General features: G+C 42.4%; 1 protein-coding gene across 3 annotated transcripts in view; it reads left to right on the top strand.

The window, feature by feature from the left end:
* Window positions 1-20,546, top strand: part of MYRIP (myosin VIIA and Rab interacting protein) — a 403,309-nt gene that overhangs the window by 376,082 nt on the left and 6,681 nt on the right. Inside the window, exons 13-18 of one of the 3 annotated variants that reach the window (XM_019537520.1) lie at window positions 1,124-1,285; window positions 6,116-6,220; window positions 6,301-6,361; window positions 8,801-8,844; window positions 8,875-8,958; window positions 10,377-13,285. In XM_019537520.1, the coding sequence (XP_019393065.1) occupies window positions 1,124-1,285; window positions 6,116-6,220; window positions 6,301-6,361; window positions 8,801-8,844; window positions 8,875-8,958; window positions 10,377-10,409 (489 nt within the window). In that variant the 3' untranslated portion in view covers window positions 10,410-13,285. Of the gene's footprint in view, window positions 1-1,123; window positions 1,286-6,115; window positions 6,221-6,300; window positions 6,362-8,800; window positions 8,959-10,376; window positions 13,286-20,546 lie in introns of those variants that run through there. The other 2 variants (XM_019537529.1, XM_019537510.1) reach the window with 2 other exon arrangements.

The following is a 20,546-nucleotide window of genomic DNA, read 5'->3' as shown; positions in this document are numbered from 1 at the left end:
AGGGAAAAAACTTCTTTGCAAGTCTAGTGCCAAGGGTTTGGAACAGGCTTCCCTGCACAGGTGGTGCAGTCACCCACCCTGGCAGTCTTCAAAAAGCATCCTAGCATCCATCTTGCAGGGGTCATCTGATCCCAGCAGGTCTTCTCTGCCCAAGAGCAGGGGGGCTGGACCTGATGATCTGTAAGGTCCCTTCCAGCTCCTAACAACTGTGAACTGGTAGAGTTTCAGGCAAAGCAGTGAGAAAGAGATGTGTATAAACCTCTTCCTACAACAAAGAAAAGCTAGATAAGTACTCATTTCGATGAAAGAAAGTGGAAAGGCATGATGTATTGTGTGTGACCTCTTATGAACAGATGGCTAGGAAATGACCGTTCCAGAAGTGGTTTATCTGGCTGCTGTAAGAAAATTCCTGAGACTGCTCAGAGGGGGGATTCTTTTAAAATGCTGTTTTTGGCAGACTTGGAGGGTTACATTTATCTCTGCTATAAGATACATTATCTCACCCACCTCAAACTGCTGAGGGTACCCCTACAATTCATTCAGAAACTAAGCCTAGTACAGGGTATTGTGAACTGCTTAACTGGTGGTGTGTTTCACTGGGAACATGTAACACCAGTTCTGCCTGCCACTTGGCTCCCAATAGGAACATGAGGTGTTCAGTTTGGGAGTTGCTTACTTAGGATTCTCCTCCTCTCCCTTTCTGATACTGCCATAGCTGCATTAAAAGGAAGCACTCAGCTGGAGTCTCTGTGCTACAGAAGAGAGGGGGCTGCTGGTATATCTCAGTAGCTCTGAAAGAGCTGTTGGGTGGAAGGATGCTGACTGTTGTTTAATTGTATGAGTAAAAGTGCGATTAATTGCAACTATTTTTAAATCTCACAATTAATTGTGATTTTTTTAAATTGTTTGTCAGCCCTACTTTCTATATTTTGCCACAAAGTCAACATTTTCCAAATATGTCAAAATATTAATCTTCCTTTCCTCTGTATTTCATAGCCAGAAATTGTATGTTCTTGTTGTTTGTCTGGCTTTTTGTTTAGCTGCCAGTAGTCTTTAGTCTTCAAGTTAAACTATAACTGAAAAGCAATTGGCCTTGCTCTGTACTGTGATTTGGACCATTTAGGTATACTTGACAGCAGGCACCGTGTATGGGTTAGAGGGTCAGCTGACGGAGTTAGAGGATGCAGCACGCAAAATTAACAGTATTACAGCAGAATCTGAACTAGCTGAGCTGGAAGATCAGGTAGCAACGGCGGCAGCGCAGGTTCATCATGCAGAGCTTCAGGTGAGAAAATTCTCTATTACCCTTTTTAGCAAGTCAATATAGAATTGCTTTGTTATGCTTAGTACTTGCACAGGTTTCCCTCGCTTTATGCTGTACATGCGTTCCTGGAAAACAGCTCATAACCTGAATTCACATAAAGGGAACCCACTTTACAATATAACAAATAGGGATGCAGTCCAAACCCTTGATTGTACTGACCACTTTTACAAGGCAGTGTTGGTACTCACCAACAGCAGACAGTGCACACACACATAGGGCATTATCATAATGTGGATGGCAACTACAGAAACACGTGTCACAGACAACGAGCAAGGAGCACAAATCTACACAGGAGACTGTATTTTGGTGTGCATCACGATGCACTGCACAGAGCAGCTGATTGTGGGCTTCCACCACACTGATCACTTAAGAGTGAATTTACCTCACATATAACACATATTTGGTATAAAAAGGGTCATCGCATAAGAGCAAATTGACACATACAGAACCCACATAAAGCGAGGGAAACCTATATATTAATTTTTCCATTATGCAGACTTATCTTCACATTACACAGATTCTCTCTGTATCAAGATGGTGTAGTAATCCAAATACATACATCAGCATAACAGCAACTCAGAAAGTGACTGACCCACATTTCAACATAACTGGTTATAATGGTTATAATACTGATCATCAGTGGGTCCCAAACTACTTTACAAAGTAGGTCAGAATGATTTCCCCCATTTCAGAAATGAAGAAACTGAAGCATGAAGAGGTAAAGGGACTTGCCCAAAGCCACCCAGTGAAGAGCTGGGAATAGAACCCAAAAATGTTGAGTCCCAGGGAGCTGGCTTAACCGCAAGACTCCACCAGGAAAAAACCTTCCTTTGTGCCAAACATGCTGGATCAGATCCTACTATCATTGAAGTAAAAGGCAAACTATTTATTGATTTTGATAGGAGCAGATTCAGGTCCAGTTAGTCTACATATGTCAATAGGTGGCAGAAGGTACCTTTTAGTAATGAACCAATAAAGTGACTTTGTCTTTATGCAAAGTCTGAAATGGGTCGAGTTCACAGATTAAAATCAGAGACAACTTCAGCCACCCACATTTACCTGTACAGAGGCTGTTCTGAACTGTTTTACTGGGCTGATCTATACCATGAGCTACATGCAGCAAATGCCCATTCACATCACAGAAGTTTGTAGAGGCTTGCCCCAGCAAACACTGAGTGAAAAATGATGAAAAAATTACACCACTTTTAAAGTTTTAAAGACAGCACTAATATTTACCTTGCATTGCATAGACAAGCTCTGTCTAACTCAAGAAATCCATGGGCCGACACAAGGCAAGGCACTGCTAGTTCTGGTTCTTGCCAAAGGGGGTGATCTAGTCAGTGACCTGAGGATTGAGGGATTGAGGATTGAGGGGAAGCTCAGTAACAGTGATCATGAATTGATCACCTTCCTCATCCATCGCAAAACTGGCAAATCAGTCAGCAATGCAGAAATCCTTGACTTCAGGAAAGCTGACTTTCACAAGCTCAGGAAATTGGTTGTAAAGGCCCTGATGGATCACAGTCTGACAGGGATGGGTGTCCAAGAAGAGTGGTCGCTCCTTAAGGATGCAATCCTAAAAGCACAAGGGAAGTCCATTCCAGCCCGCAGTAAAGGTAGTAAAAGGGCTGGGAAACACCCATGGCTAAATAGGGAACTCATGGACCACCTCAATCTTAAAAGAAAAGTGTGTAAGGGATAGAAGACAGGAAATACCTCTAAGGAAGATTATGCATCACTGGCCCACACCTGTAGGGAGTGAACCAAAAAAGCTAAAGCCCATACTGAGCTTAGGCTGGCTGCAGGAATCAAGGACAATAAAAAGTCCTTCTTCAGATACGTAGGAAGTTGAAAAAAAATAAGGGCAACATTGGACCCCTGACATCAAAGAAAAAGCTAATCTCCTCAATGATTACTTTGCGTCGGTTTTCCGCCAGCCCAAGGGGATCACCCCGCCTGACAGGACACAGGACTACAGGAAGGTACAGGTGACCATACACCTGCATTTTGTGAAGACCTTGTGAGGGGAAAACCTTGAGAGGCTGAATATCCACAAGTCATCAGACCCTGATGGAATGCACCCAAGAGTGCTAAAAGAGTTGGCCAACATCATAACTCAACCATTGGTGCAGATATTTGAGAACTAGTGGCACTCAGGAGAGGTTCCTGAAGACTGGAAAAGGGCCAATGTGGTGCCTGTCTTCAAGAAAGGAAGATCCAGGGAACTATAGGCCAGTCATTTTGACCTCAATCCCTGGTAAGATCGTGGAAAAAATTATCAAAGAATCTGTCAACAACAGGCTGACAGAAGGCACCATTCTGAGAGACAGCCAATACAGCTTTGTTTCGGGTTGGTTGTGCCTAACTAACCTCATCTCCTTCTATGATGTGTCACCTGGACGGGGGGAAGAGGTTAATGTCATTTACTTGGATTTCAAAAAAGCCTTTGGCTTGGCCCCCCATGATGTCCTCATGGCAAAACTGGGGAACTGCAGCCTTGACAACCTCATGGCCCGATGTCTCAGGACCTGCCTCCTTAGTAGGACCCATAGAGTGATTGTTGGTGGAACCAAGTCAGCATGGCATATGGTGACCAGTGGCATCTCTCAGGGTTCAGTACTCGGACTGGTACTCTTTAATATATTCATTAACAATATTGATTTGGGTGTTGGAAACAAACTGGTTAAGTTTGCAGATGACACCAAACTATAGGGAAGTATGGTTATGCTGGAGGATAGTCTGGGGATCCAGGCTGACCTGGATAGGCTCGCAAGGTGGGCATATACAAACCTGATGACCTTCAACATAGAGAAATGCAAGGTGCTCCACCTTGGGGGAAAAAACCCACATCATATCTATAGGCTCGGCAGTGCTTCACTCACTAGCACTATGTCTGAAAGAGACTTGGGGGTCATGATTGACCACAAGATAAATATGAACCACCAGTGCGATGCTGCAGCCAGCAAAGCAAATAAAACTCTGGCTTGCATCTACCAAAGCATCTCAGACAAGACCCAGTGTCATTCTTCTTTATTCAGCCTTGGTGAGGCTACAGCTGGAGTATTACATCCAACTCTGGGCTCCACACTTTAAAAAGGACATGGAAAAGCTCAAGAAAGTCCCGAGGAGAGCCACACACATGATAGAAGGACAAGAGAGCCGGCCATATGAGGAGAGGCTGAGAACCATTGGGCTCTTCGGCTTTGAAAAGCATTGGCTTGGAGGGACTTGGTGGCAGCGTACAAGTATATCAGGAGTGTGCATCAGGACCTGGGAGAACAACTGTTCACCAGGGCTCCCCTAGGAAAAACAAGGTCCAATGGTCACAAACTGCTGGAATACCATTTTAGACTGGACATAAGGAAGAATTTCTTTACCATCTGAGTCTCCAGAGTCTACACTAGACTCCCACCAGAAGTGGTGCAAGCACCTACTCTGGACACTTTCAAGATGCGTTTGGATAATTATCTTGCTGGGGTCCTCTCACTCCAGCTGACTTCCTGCCATTCGGCAGGGAGCTGGATCAAGTTGGCCTTGCTACTATCTGCACATGTTGTCTTGCCAGCTCTGTCCCTTTTGGAATCACTTGTGTCTCAATTTTATCTTAATCTCTTCCCAAAGACTTATTTACCTGTTTAATTTTGGGTTTTTTATACCTTATTCGGCTTTGTTTTGCTTGATTTCCTTCATTAATTATGACATATTAAAGTTGGAAGGTTTGAGTCCCACTACAAAGAATCATAACCAACTGCAAAGAAGTCCTAACCAATTTGAAATAACAAAGGTATGATACAGTGTGTCAGCAGCATTTATGGGCAGAGTGGCAAAACATTGGCATGCTGCAGGGGAGTCACAAGGGGCCCCATACTTGTTGTGGCAGTGAAGCCCCAGCCCCTTCCGCCCCAAGGCGTACATGAACCTGCTGCCAGCAGTGAGCCAGACTGGGGCTCTACAGACCCCAGTTCAGCCTCTTGCAGCCTCCTGGCTGTCTGCCACATTCAGCCAAGGCTCTGGGCAAGCCATCCTGCCCACCATGAAGCCTTGGCTGCTCACAGCAGGGAGGCTGCAAGCAGGTGCACTGGAGTCTGCAAAGCCCCAGCCCGACTTATTGCCAGTGGCAGGTGCACACATGCCTCGAGGTAGATGGAGGGGAAAGGGCTGGGGTTTCACTGCCAAAACAAAGATGGGATCCTCGTAGCTCCCCTGCTGTCCACCCCAAGGCACATGTGCCAAGCAAAATGCCTTCTCATGCCACATTGGAATGTGTGCTGGGAGTTGCCTACCCCTGGTCTGTGCTTTGAGCCTAACTTTCTCTAATGCAACTTGAATGAAATTAGGATTCGAGTCATTGGCTACCAGCTGTTTCTCAAACACAACACAACACAACACAAAGCTTCAGTTTATAGCCCTGAAGTATGTTGGTGCAATGCCACCAGATCATTCTTTTCAATGATTTAATCAATAATTTTTTTTCTATTGAACAAGTGTCCCCTTTGGGAACCAGCTGACTTCCTGCCCTTTGGGCAGGGGGCTGGACTCGATGATCTCCTGAGGTCCCTTCCAGCCCTGATGTCTATGAAATCTATGAAACCAAAGAATACCACACTCCAAAGTGTCTTTGCTAGATTGTCTTTCAGAATTACTAAAAAAATCAGCTGTTCCTTTTATATTTTTATTTGGTGAGGGTATGAATGTGTTGGGAAAGTGCATTTTTGTTGTGTTTTTATATTAACTTTGAAATTTCTTTTTCTCCCCCCAACTCTCTCTCTCTTTCTCTTGTTTTACTTTAAGATTTCAGATATTGAAAGCAGAATTTCAGCACTCACTTGTGCAGGATTGAATGTGGCGCCATGTGTTCGCCTGGCAAGAAAACGGGAGCAAAAACAAATGAACCAGGTACCAGAGCATTGAGCAAATATATCGGGAAGCCCTTTTTTCCATATTAAAGTTTAATAATATGTATATGTTCTCCACAGATGCAAACAATAGACACATCAAGACAGCAAAGGAGAAAGCTTCCAGCTCCACCAGTAAAAGGTGCACTAAAAGTTTCAGTAAACTCATTTCACATATATTCTCTTTCTGATTAAATGATGCTGTGCAGCTGACAAACAGGAGGGAAATAAGTTGTGAGGTGAATAAAATAAGAATAAATAATTCCCTCCCAGTGTGTATTTATATTGAATACTATACTGGTCTGTCTCTTCATAATGTGCTGTTGCTTGTTTTTTAAGTTAAGTCTCTTTTGTTTTACTTTACTAGGAGCAAAAAAAGAACCATAACCAAAGCATAAAAAAAATTTTAAAAGTTTGACCTGACCCCAAAGAAAGAGGGTGGGGAAAACATTAAAAGGTATTTTATAGGAGATGAAAGATTTGGCAATGATGTGCTAATTAGCCATGAGACAGGGATTTTTTTTTGTAGGTGATGTCTTGTATTGGACCAACTGTATAGTTGTGATGGAAAGCTTGTGGCTACTGTGGTACTCTTCCTCAGATCTCTGGGAGAGCCTTTTGGGAGAGAAGAGGCCTAAGGAAAGGTCCTATGGTACCTGGAAGGTTGTTTAAGTCTATCCCAACCATACTATTGGTGCAATAAAATATATCACCCACAAAAATCCTTGCATCTTGCATATATCCTGGACCATCATGTCTATAGTGTAACTTCAATACCATTGAGTTGTAAATAGCGGTCACTTTTCTGGAAAGTCAGTGCATTTCATTTGACTGTGTGGGAAGACCTAATTAAAGCCTTGATCCAGTAAAGTACTATTTAGTAAAACACTTAAGTATGAGCTTAACTTTAAGCATGTATTGTTTAAGTATGTTTCCAAATTGAGACCTAAGGCTTTAAAGAATATTAGACACAAAAAGAGTGTCTCCAGCCAACGTGCCTAACTTCCTTTGATTTATGTTTGTCCAAGTATCGTGCTTTCACCCCACCCTCAGATCACCGTCTTAAGAAACACGTCTGTTAAAAACTTCTAAATCTTTTGGCTAAGAGACATTACTTGGTAATTTAGTATATAACTAAAATAATTTTCACAAAATAAGAGTCTGTGCAAAATATGGGTATCATCACCAGTGTTCAAGAGTGAATGGAAAGTGCTGTGCTTTATGTTGAACTCAATGCTATTGTCAGTGAGGGTCACAGAGGTAGGTGCCTCCTCTGTGAGTTATCTGGATACCAGTATGATGCAAGCACTTCCTTTGCCAAGTCAGAAACAAGCTCAGAGTTGGAGCTGGAGTTCAGACATACCCTTGTATCCAACTTTTCACTTGTTTTCCACCCAGTACTTAGGAGCTCCTTAGTAGGGAAGCACCTGTGGGTCTCTCCATTCCCTGGAGAAAAGACACAAGTGCTAACCTGTGGATTTGGGCTACCAGTCTGAGGCAAGGTGCCCTAAATTTTAGGCTCTGCAACACCAAAGTACCTTAGAGGTTGATTGTACAGGTAAGAATTCAGGATCCATGGGGCACGAAGGAAAACAAGCAAATGGGAGATGACTTAGCCCTGTGTTTAGGACGCTAGGCTGGAAGGGGAAGGGGGAAGGGGTGAGTCCTGAGTTACAGTCTTTGCTCCATGTTTATGCATGCTGCATCGAATAGTCATTGAATGAAAAAAAAAGGAGGGATGAAACTTTAGCTTGGCAGTTAGAGATTTATCTTAGTTGTGAGAACTGTGGGTTTACATGCCCTGAGGCTAACAAGGATCTACGCCTAGGTTTTGCTTTTCCTGTGTTGGTGCTTTAGCCACTAGCAGTTGTATAATAAGGCCACTGGAACAATGGCTATGGGCACTATTACATTTTTAAATGGAAGTGGCTATAATTATGTGTGCTAAACGTAATACTTGATGGAGCCTTCCAGAGAACATAGTTGCTGTTCTTCCCATTTCTGGATCCAGTTATAGAGTGCAGGTACTCAAACAAGGAGATTTAAGATGTGCCCATCAGACAGAGTTGCAGGACCTTGGAGAATTTTCAGGTCTAAAAGATAGGCACCTAGCAAGTCCAGGTGGCCACTAGATCACAGTTTTGGATTTGGCTGTCTAAAGTCTTCCTAAATCGAGGTTTAGATGCTTCCATCCTTCTTTCCAGAGGTTTGAGCCTGATTCTCTCAGCCTCCCTCTAATTTTATACCCGTATAACTCCATTGATTGAAGCAGAGTCAAGCTGAAGTAACATGGGGGTCAGGCAGGCTGTATCATAATTTTGAAAACTTGAAAGCTAATGGCAAAACCCCAGAAATCATATCTGAGGACTGCCACCTGAACCATGTCAACTCTTACAAGTTCAGTGCCTGCTATATGTCCATTTGAAATTAATCTCTTTACTTTGTTTTTTTTTTAAAGTATAACATCTCTCCTAACTTAGGTTTAAGCCTCTAACGACCTAAAAGATATGTTTCCTCATGTTTGTTGTTGTGTTTGGTTCCAGCCATGGCTTGAGGAATGTTCCCACTTCTTTCTCCCCAGGTGAAAAAACTGATGAGACTCCAGTTACTACTACTACTACTACTACTACTACTACTAATACTAATACTACTACGAGAACATTTAACAGAAACTTCATGCTCCGAGGATCTCTAACACAAAGAACTAAAGAGAGAAAAAGCACTGCCAAGGACCCAATGGTAATGACTAAGAATAGGCATTTTTAAAGCTGTAATAAGGAACACTAAGTACAACATACTTAGCCCATTCTCACTGTGCAAAGATTGAGGCCTTGGCTATACTCGTCTGCCTCTCCCAGGAGAGCTTCTGGGGGCAGACAGTAGCTACCCCTGCCCAGCCACCAGAGTGCTGCATGTCCACACACCACTGCCAGGGCTATGAAGGCATCAGCTGCTGTAGGGACTGCAGCAGCTGACAGAAAGCAGAGGAGTATCTGGAGGTGCCTTCTGCCAGCTGCTGGATGGTGACAGAAGGCTTCCTCCATTCACCAGAGAATGGTTCTGCTACTGCAAAGGTGCTTTGAGTGTGCAGTTAGGCCTAGGGGTCCCCTGACTGCCAGCTGGAAGAGATACTTAAATTTCAGCTCCAGGTGTGTTAGTTATGGAAGAATAGTAAGTGCTGCTGGATTGATCCTCTCCTCAAAAAGTTACTGAGTGGGAAGTGGAAAGAGACAGCTGAACCCTCCACATTTGCCAGCTACTGTAGTGGGTAAGGAGCATGGAGGACAGCTAATTGCATCTGAGCAAGTGAAGAGAGAAAAGAGAGTTGTGGTCCTTTGAAGAATTCCTGTTAGTGGTTCTCCCAGTCCACAGTTTATCTATATTCATGTATGAACATGCACAATTTCCAGGCGCGTTTACAGAATTGCAAATGGTGCCTTCTTTTTATAATTCTTCCAAAATAGAATCAACAGGCGAATTCCCATCACACCAGGCTGCTAATTCAGATCCTGGCCATTGCAGTGCCACAGTTTCATAGAGCAGGAGATACTTCTGTTATTAGACAATAGAACTAGAAACATGCCCGTGAGCCATCAGCACCTGTCCCCTATATTTGCAGGCCATCATTTGTCCATAAGGCCAAGAGCATCCATACTGGCCCCTCTTCCATTCTACAATCACAAAACAAAACTATAAACACCCCACAGCATGCCTCAGGTAAGGAGCAGGATGGCAAAGGGGCTACTAATGCCTTGGCCACTGAAGTGGTAGAGAAATTACCAACTTAAAATATGTTCAGATGAGTGTGTGAACACTCCTAAAACATCCCATCCCCTGCTACCTTAGGTGAGATTAGCCCCCACTGGAGTTGATGAGAGTTTGCCATTAACTTGAAAGCTAATGGCAAAACCCCAGAAATCATATCTGAGGACTGCCACCCGAACCATGTCAACTCCTCTCTGCAATTAGGAGGGTGGGACTTGTGAGGTGTACAGCCCTCTGTGCTGCGTAGGGTGAATTTTAATTGGGAAATATGATAAGCTACTAAACTGGCAACACAGCAGTGTTTTGCTTAAGAAGACTCATTAGGATTGTATTATATACCTATTTTGTAACTAAATATTTTGCTAAACTTGTCTTTTTTCTCTGCATTCTAGAAACCAACTATAGGAGCTGTTGTTATGTACTAGAATTACAAACTCTACTGCCAATAACACACTGCCTAAGGCTGTACACTTGAGTGCCTTTACCTAACAGCCATTGTATATGTCCAATAGAAAACGGACCCTTGAGAACCCACAATGCCTCAGTAATAGGGCTTTGTTTGGATACCTCACTGAGAAAGCTGTCCAAGTCTTCAGCATTGTGGTCTGCTAATGGAAACTCTGCCTTAAAGTTCTCATAAGACTCGAGAAAGGATACTGAGTTTCAAAAGCAAGGCTCCACATTTTAAGATGCACTCCTCCCCCTCTCTCCCCCCATTGATTGTACTGAAGTATATTGTCTTTAAAAATCCAGTATGTTTTTGTACACTTAATTCAACTGTAATTGTTGGTCAATATTTCACATGAAAGGAAAGGACAAAGCAAACCTGTGATTCATCTCTGCTGGCCTCTTATTGTTCACATAGATATCTCTCTTGATGAGCAATAAGAAAAATTCCACATGCAGTGTAGTGAACATTTGTTTTGCAGAAGCTTGGAGGTGGGGGGGAAATTGGTGTACCTGATTCTGCTCCCCCTGAACTCAAAGGGAGCTATAACATCAAGTCAAATGTTTCCAGGATCAGCTTCAATGTCTGAAGAGTCCCTATATGCTGATAGCGCACCTTTGTCTGAGTTATTGTTCTAACTCCAGATCTGTGTGCTTTTCCTGTTGAGAGAGCAGTTTACAGTGGTGATGGGCTGCCATGTTTCACCATGACACCATAGTAGGCAACATGCATGCAGTGTATCTAAGACTAAATATGTGGGGATCGTTGTTCTGTCATCTCAATGCATCTGAAAACTTGCAAAATCAACACCTCGGCATCTGTTATACTGCTTGGAGTCGCCCCTGTTTGGAAGCATCCCAAGTATTTGTTATGATACAGTTGGCAAAGCTCAGAAGTGAGCCTGGCCAGTTCTTTAACAGTACAAAAGTAGAGTAAAATAAAGCTAGGAATTAGGAACAGTTTCCAGAAAGTGCTTCCTGAAATGTAGTTTTAAAAACCAAGAGAGTGATTATGAAAGGTCCTCAGATCCATGGCAGGGGGAATGAGCCCTAAGGAACCTTTCACCTCCCTTGCATACTGCATGGAAGGCCCTTTCAGAATGTCGGTCCTTTTGCTTTGGAGAACATCATGACTGCCGGTGCCAGTCCTTGTGTCCTGAAGGATGTAGGATGCAGAGCAGGATCAGTGAGTGCAAAGGTGATAAACTTCGCCCCAGGAGGAAGTGCAGCTTGAGATGTCCCTCCCCTCTGTACCAAGGAGTTCTGGGAGGGAGAGCACCTCCTACAGCTCCACCTGGGACAGTACATTTCTGTCCTTTGCCAAGCTTAGTATGTAACAGACATTGTGGAGCCCTAAGGAGCAATTAACCATGTGCATATGGAAATAAATTTTGAACTGTGCAGTGATTTAAGGGTCTACAATGTTGAACACTTCATGGCTGATGCCAAACATTTGGGCCAGGATTTTCAAATGCTTCAAGACAGAAGAGTAGCCTGGTTTTCAGAGGCAGTGAGTCCCTGCAGCTCCCATCAGCTTCCTTAAGCACTAGGGATGTTCAGCACTTCTGAAAATTAAGCCATTTTTCTTTATGTGTCTAAACTTTGGGCAGCCACATTGACAGTTTTGGGTTGTGGCTGGAGAGATGAACAAAACCTGGAGTGAATCAGGTGCAACTGGATGCCACCAGTCAGATTTGATGCTAAATAGAAGAGAAAAAAACAAAGAGCGTATGAAATGAGGACTAGTCATGGTGTAGTTCCCAGTCTCCCAAGCTCATTCAGCCCTGGGAAAGGTAAATGATTCCAGTTACAGACTTCTTCCTGTATGTGTAGTTTGTCCACCAGTGCAGTTAGAGCATCACCTTTGAAAACATTTGGCTCATCCAGAAGTATGACGTCATTTCCCCAGCTGGTGTAAGACAGCATAGTTCCATTAGCTTTAATGGACCTATACCAGCTGACAAGCTGGCTCACGATGTTTATTCTGGGCCAAATGAGGCCTGCCCCTTTTCCCAGGCAGTGCTAATTCTTTCCAATTGGTTCACACAGGTATGGGCATAGTACTTGATCTACTAAAGGTAAACTGTATGTACCAGGCAGTGGAGGAGATTAAAAAGCACAGGACACCTAAAGTATTCTTCATCTTTCAGTTTCTCTCCCCTCAACTGTTCTCCTATCTATGTACTATACGTTCCCAGATTTTTGTTTATACCGGAATGTGTGCTATGAAATGTTACTAATGGTGGTTGGTCTAACATATTCATCTAAGAATACTATTAGCTAATATCGTATATGTAATATCAATTCAGAAATGACTAATTTTAATAGATTAACTCTGGCTTCTGTTCTGTTAGTGTGATTTAAAAAAACAAACAAACAGAGTTTGGAATAAGATGTTTTCCATAAGAGGCATGAAAAGCAACTACTGTTGTGTTACAATGTTAAAATATTCAGTCTTCTTTAACACAAAATGTGTACTGTGTAGGCATTGCAAAAAACAAACAAACACAAAACCCTGCTATATGGCATTTGAATTTTTACAAAGGTTTACTTGTGCCAAATATGTGCAAAGGTTTAATTTACTGTTTTAAAAAACAAAAATCATAAAAGCATATGTTATAGCACACAAAGAATTATTTTGTCATCAAGTGATTTCAATCTTTAGTGTTAATATTTATATTTAGATTAATTTTTATAATGAAAATATTTTAATGGTTAAAATGAAGACTATATGATGATCTATTTGATTAAGTCTGAGTGAATATTCAGCTTGCCTTGTTGTTGTTTGCATATTCACCAAGAATTATTGTCAAAGGACATGATAAAAAGAGTAAAAGTAATTTATGAAAAAGAATGCCTTTTCAGGGACTTGATTCATAAAGAAAACAAACCAACAAAAAAAAGTTCTACTCTGTTGTTTGGATTTGTGTGCACTTTACTTGGGAAAGAGTGCAGCAGGCACTATACCACACTTTATAATACTACAGTACAAAGGCCTAACAAGCACTTTTCATAGCAGCAGAGTCTGGGGCAGTGGTGGCTGCAGCCCCTCTACATCAGCACCCACGGCTGATGCCCCATTTGCCCATCCCTTGTTACTGTATATGCACTGCTTTGTACATACAAGTATCCATTGCACGCAAATGACTGCTGCTCCATTATGTTTAAGAGGTGGTGCAACTCGGGAAGGGAATCCAGTGCTCCACTATGCCAAGCATACTAATTTTGCTAAGAAGTGATATATACACAAGGTCTTTCTTTCAGAATGATACTGGAGAAGAAAGAAAAAATTTCTCCTTAAGAAATTTGGTATGTATTCCATTCTAAGCTATACGCACAGACTAAATTAAGTATAGTCCCTACACTTTCCATCAGGGTCATACCTACATAAGAGACTCAGGATTTGGTCCTTTGTGAATCCATAGCACCTTTTCCTGTGTTCTAATACTTCCTCAATCACACATAAATTAGAAGCCTTTAGCCATTTTTTTCCAGCTAAAATGTTGATTGTGTTGAAACCAAAATGTTTTTACAAAAATGGCAATTTCAATGGAAGTCTCAACAAAACTAATGTTTTGAATTAAAGAAAAATCAGTTTGTATTATTTTTTACTTTGGATATACCAGAATTTCATTTCAAAATGCTATATTATGGGGGAGGGAGATCATTTTTTTAAGTGTTATTATTTTTTGTGTGTCAGTAAAAACATATGTTGTATATTACTACTACTACTGACCACGTTATGAAATAATTTTAAAATAGTATAAGTATTATGCAGTATAATGACTGGCATACCAAATATAGGACAGAATTAAAATATTCTATTTTTATTTGTTTTAAAACCCATTAAATGCAGTGCTGTATAATACTTATTGAAACATCTTTTCTAGATCAGTTTATCTCTGTTTTAGGTGTTACAAAGCATCAAACATTACAACAACATTAAGATGCCTTTTGATGTAGCAAAGAAGATAAGATGTTTTGATTAGTATTAAGTGGCTGCGGGTCTTAATAACATTTCTCTAATGCACAGAAAAATATTTGTTTCCATTCAAAATTGGAATGAAAACAAATTGTACATGTTGATATTTCATACAAAATGGAGATTCTGAATTTCAGTAGGCTCCTCACAGACATTGCATGCCATTTGTTTTACTGTTTCTCCTATTTCTCAGCATTCATGATTGCAAGTGATAATGAAAGTCTGAAACCCCACTCTCTATCTTCCTCCTGCTCTCTTACTCAGAACTGAAACACACACACATATACTCTCCTTTCCTAGCCCATCTGGAATTGTGCACTCAGCCTTGCTATGTCTGTAGTATGCTCTATACATGCTTCATATCTATGCAATGAGTTCTACTTGTTCTGTCAGTTTGTTCTGAAAATCCTATGAAAATGCATTGCCACTTTGTAGTGAAGTGGTCACATTCACAGTATTGTATGTGTGCACATCCAGAGGCACCATGCAGTTTTGAAACTGGCTCAGGCAGCTGCTTGAGGATTCACCTGGGATCCCCTGGATGGCAATGTCTAAGTAGCTGATGTCCTAGCATAAGGTTCATGATTGAAGACAGGGAGACTGATTGCATTTTGGCTGGTGTCTAGTGATTTACTAGAAAGATTCAGTGAGGGCTGATTTTGGCAGTGCAGATCAATGGCTAAGAGCTGGTTGTCGAGAGGCAGCAGACATTGGCCCAATATGTTCATCCTTTTTGGGAATCCCAGCTCATGTTTAAATTGGGACTAGTTTTGCTGTGTTTGCCTGCTACAGAGCATAGCAATGGTCAATGTCTTTATAAGCCACATGAATGACAAATCATTAGAATCACTTCAAGAATTCAAGGTAATCATTAGCACCATGGTAATTATTAGCATCATTGATTCCTGGCTCAGTTCACACTTATGGTCATACTTGTGGTGTAGGTTGCTTACCTCAGTTTGAAGGTTTAGCAGTTGGAAACCAGAAATATCAGGGAGGTAAGAAGTCTCATTACATCCCACATTTTGAGACTGGATCCACCTACCTCAACTTTGGGACCTTTAAAAAGCGTGATAGATTTGTACCTTATAGACAAACCAAAATAGATATAGATATAGATATCTATATACGTATATCTAGATAGCTAGATACAGCTTGTGCTTGATATATACCTACTTTGCTTATTCTATAAGATGCATATCTACCCTGCCTTCTACTTCACTTCAGACTAAGACAGCTAACTATGTTTTTTTTGGACCTTTTCAGTGGTCCTCACTTCAGAGCTAAAAGAACCAGAGCAATTCCAAAAGACTGTGAAAAGAAATCTAGATCCTTTAATAACCCACACTGTGAAAGATATAATATGGTTTAATAATGATCACTGATAAAATATTATGCTATTGTTTGGAGTGTGCAGGAGGTTTTGATGTAATGCTGAGAAACTCAGAATTACCTAAATGCCACCCCTCTACTTGTTAATCCAGATACACAAACTGGGCACAACGCATATACTACACTAGTGATGCTGGTAGATAACTGCATTTTATTATTGTATTTTCTTACATACAGCACACATCTCTTCTCCCAAAAGTCAGGGGGAATGTGTTTTAAGCGGAGAAGCTGTTTTCTTCACTGGAAAAAAACGCATTCCTGGAGACACTGTGCATGCCCTGCAGCTGCTAAGGCAACTACTGCTTCTGTCTGTTCAGCAAACTGAAGAGGTAGAGTCTTGCATTAATCTTCATAGCCTTAGTTCGTGCCTGAAACAGCACGTGATCTGTTCTGATGTGGTAATGGCACCTTGAGCACATCTACACGGGATGCTTAACTTTGCATATGCATAATTTACTGTGAAGTAAGCATGTGTGTCTACAGGTGCACATGCTTACTTCGCAGTAAACCTCCATAATCCTGAATAAATTTGCTACCTGCAAATGCAAGTAGCAAATTTACCCAGGATGAGTAACAATGCCATAGCACTCATGTAAACACTGCACTAGGAGCAAAATCTGCTGCCAGTCAGCAGTCCTTCAGGGAGCAGGAGATAGCTCCCTGCCCCTGAATGCTGCCTGCTGCCAGGGCAGCCTTTGCCACAGGAGCCCAAGTGGGGACTATGTCTCCATGCCCCAGCAGCAGGGAGCTCCAACCCCCCTGTTCCTAGATCACAGTCAGGGAGCTGGGGCTGGGAGATCCTTATCTCCCAGCTCTCCAAGCCCCTGCTCCGTCATCGCAATTGAGAGACCCTTATCTCCCAGCCTGAGCTCTGCAGTCGTGAAGCTTAGGCTGGGAGATAAGGATCTCTCAGGTTGACACCTGCAGCCACAACCATGGAGCTTGGGCTGGAAAATAAGGGCCTCCCAGTTGTGATGGCAGAGCTGGGGGCTTGGAGATAAGGGTCTCCCAGCAGTGTCCCTGTGGTCACAAAGCTCCATGCTGGAGGGGGTTAGGGAGCTCTTTTGCCCCTGATACAGGAGCCAGGGCCAGCAGCTCCCTGCCAGCCCCTGGGCTAGCACCTGGAGGGGGCTGGAGCTCCCCCCAGTTGCAGCAGGGACTCATTGCAGGGCTGCATGAAACTGGGTGCATATCTGCTCCCTAATCCCTGCATGTGTAGATGCCTGCCCAAAAGGATTTTCACCAGCTTATTTTACACCAGTGTAAACTTAGGCCGGAGTAAATGCATGTGTAGACACACCATTTAATTACAGGAATTTATATAAAGAACTATTTACAGCAGGGGCTGGCAAGGTTTTCAAGCCACAGGCCAGAACATCAGCACCAAGGAACTTTCCATGTGCCTGCACTCAGGCTAGTCACCTGGAACCTGCACCTGCATTGTTGCCACTTTTCCCAGCCCCCAACTCCCTGATTAGGGTGTGAGTGTGTCTTCCAAACAGTGGGGAACTCCATGCTGTCAGGAGACAGCCACACTGGGAGGTCCTGATGCCATACTTTTGGACACGCTATGTTTCTAGGAGGACTTTTCTACAGCCGTGGTAGAGGGTGGCCATGCTGTCAGCCAAGAGTCTGAAAAAGCCTTCTTTCTACATTCTGTTTTCCAAAAACAAGGTGCATGTTTTATTTGGGGCTGTGTTATATGTGATAAAGTATAGTATTCAAGCAAGATTTGCCAAACATTTATAAATGCCCATGAATAGGTTTAATAAACTGAAGGAGTCATAAAGCATTCACCAACCCTTCTAAAAAAATAGTACAGTGCCACATGAGTCCAGTGATATATGACATGAATAGCAAGTAGTCATAGTAAGTAGTTTGCAAATAGGCCAGAGTCCCAAAATTCTCCATACAAAGTGTCACACAACTGACAATAACAATCAATTCTGTAATGCAACACAGTTCTTGTTGGCAGATAAGTCATGGGCAGAAATAATTACAAGGACTTAATTATTTGCTGATTAATTCACTGTTATTGAACTTTCTGACAGTGATTTACGAACAAGGCTAGAAAGATTTGTAATGCTTCTTCTGCAGTGCTATTCACAAATTGAATGTTAATTCTAGTTCATTAGCTAAGTGTTAAATGATCTTTTTTTTAGATATAAGCCACAAAGTATTAGCACTGCTTATAATTTTATCTGAAGTATTTTGGTGGTAATAGCTACTAATCAAGATTAAATATATTGTAATTGGTATTGCTCATAAAATTACTATAATTGAATTAACTGACATCATGATGATCCATGTTATGCCAGAAATCATGGCTTATTTATGCAGTCCATTATAACAGGTTTCTTCGTTACTTATGGTGCTTGAAGAGTGACTTAGAGCTCCCTGACTAATGAAGTCTCATGAAGATTATATTTAAGATTGTTAAAAGGGAGCTCAATCAGGACAACAGCATACCTTGGTCCTATTTCCCCAGTAAGATAATACAGGATTAAAGATTCTGTGAGCACTAAACTACCAATAAGGGCAGGCAATATACCCACTGGAAATGCGACAGAAAGGCTTGTTGACACATTAGCACTGACACTATGTTTTATACAGAGTTAATTCCAAGCACAAGAATCGTTTGGCTCTTGGGCAAATCTAATGTCACAGTGAATGGTGATGTCAAGGCACAGGGTGGGTGTTATTGGGGGAGTGCTTTGCTCAGAGCAAAAATACTACTAACAGCTTATGGTTGCATTCAGTGCCACTTTTCACCTTCCATCTGAAACCTGAGTGCAATTCTTTTTAAATGAATTTGCATGGGAAATAAATAGATTACATGGCTGAGGACAACTAGGCAAAAGGGTTAAAGTGTGTATGTCAGGAGACAGAAGAATGCAATTGAAATGGAAGTTAGTGTTGTTACTCCAGCAAAAAATGGGGTCACCAGCCTTCATCCTCTTCTGCATCCATTGCTTCTGGTTCCCATAATGCATTCAAGATCAGGTCCACACCTCTGCCTCCGGGTTTTAAGCTGCTCTGGCTGCTTCTTAGCTGCCTTTTTCCAAACCGGCCAATAGGTCGGACTCCACGTCCCACATACCAGAATGGATCAATCTCAGGACCTGGAATTCAAACTGCTCAGTGAAAAAGGTGCACTTGAAGTCATTATCCATGAATGACTATCATTTTGGGGTGAGCATCTCTTGAACAAAGTCCAAACATGCAAAGGACATTATAGCATGCGAGACAAGTTCCAGGATAACTAGAAAAGCAATACACATCTGTAGTCCTACATATAGGTGGCTCTTGCCTTGTGTGGAAGCTCCCCATGTGCAGGATAAGGGTTTGGGTACAGTCAAAATTATTCCCACCAGATGGAATTTCCCTTTCCATTTATGGGTCTTAACCTCCCATTCTTACTTGAGTGAAGCTCCCATCACTTTCAATAAGCAGCCTTCTGTGGTCTGTCTAACACTAAAATAACAGACAAAAGTCTTTCAGTAAAAGTAACCACTACATTTTTTCTAGAGATTGTAGCCATCCATCTCAGCCACACATAGAAGCACACAAATTAAATGTCTACTGGAATAAGTATAAAGCAGGCCTTGTTCTCTGCTTTAATGAACACACAACTCCCATTGAAACCAAATTGAAACATTGTCTGCACAGAACAAACTGGCGCTTGAAGGCCAACCACACCGTGTCATGCATCCGCAGATGCATCATGAGCAGGTCCAAGGAGGTGATCCTCCCCCTCTATGTGACACTGGTCAGGCCACAGCTGGAGTACTGCGTCCAGTTCTGGGCGCTGCACTTCAGGAGGGATGTGGACAACACAGAGAGGGTCCAGAGGAGGGCCACTCGCATGATCGGGGCAGCAAGGCAGGACCTACGAGGAGAGGTTAAAGGACCTGAACCTGTTCAGCCTCCACAAGAGAAGGCTGAAAGGGGATCTGGTGGCCATCTATAAACTGACCAAGGGGGACTAGCAAGCAATGGAAGAGTCCCTGTTCCACTGAGCACTACCGAGAGTAACAAGGAATAATGGGCATAAATTGATGGAGAGTAGATTGAGGCTAGATATCAGGAGGCACTACTTCACAGTCAGGGCAGCTAGGAGCTGGAACCAACTTCCAAGGGAAGTGGTGCTGGCTTCTACCTTGGGGGTCTTCAGAAGGAGGCTAGACAGCCACCTAGCCGGGGTTGTTTGACCCCAGTACTCTGTCCTGCCAAGGCAGGGGGTCGGACTTTATGATCTGCTCAGGTCCCTTCCAACCCTACCAACTATGAGCTACACTCAGACCAAGGCCTGCACTAACTTTTGCTGGCATTACCTTGCAGGTGGTAGAAGGTTGTGGTAGTAGAAACTAGCAGAGATCAAGGGATAAACCCATCAGCACATCACCTGAGAGGAATCTACTCTGCACACTTTCAGAGCCCTGATCCATTTTGTGTCTCCCCTCCCTCAACAGAAGTTCTGAAAAGGGTGATCATACAGAGCATATGCATGTCTTCCATGTAAGTGAATAGCTCCTGGGTTATCTTCTGGATCATTGTAGATTAAATCCATAGCATCTGCCTGGGTGCATGTATTAAATACACCTACTGAAGAAAAACCAAAGTTACTTGCATTTTGGTCACAGTGTACTGAATGTGTCCTTTAGTCAGTCTTTCCAAACTAGCCATCATTGGAAGATCTTGTAGGTGATAGCAATAGGTTCCAGAAGAACCCTTCTATGCT

The sequence above is a fragment of the Crocodylus porosus genome, unplaced genomic scaffold (genome assembly GCF_001723895.1).
Source record: "Crocodylus porosus isolate Cpor-Errol unplaced genomic scaffold, CroPor_comp1, whole genome shotgun sequence".
In the NCBI taxonomy this organism is placed as follows: domain Eukaryota; kingdom Metazoa; phylum Chordata; order Crocodylia; family Crocodylidae; genus Crocodylus; species Crocodylus porosus.
This window is presented reverse-complemented; position numbering and strand designations above follow the sequence as displayed.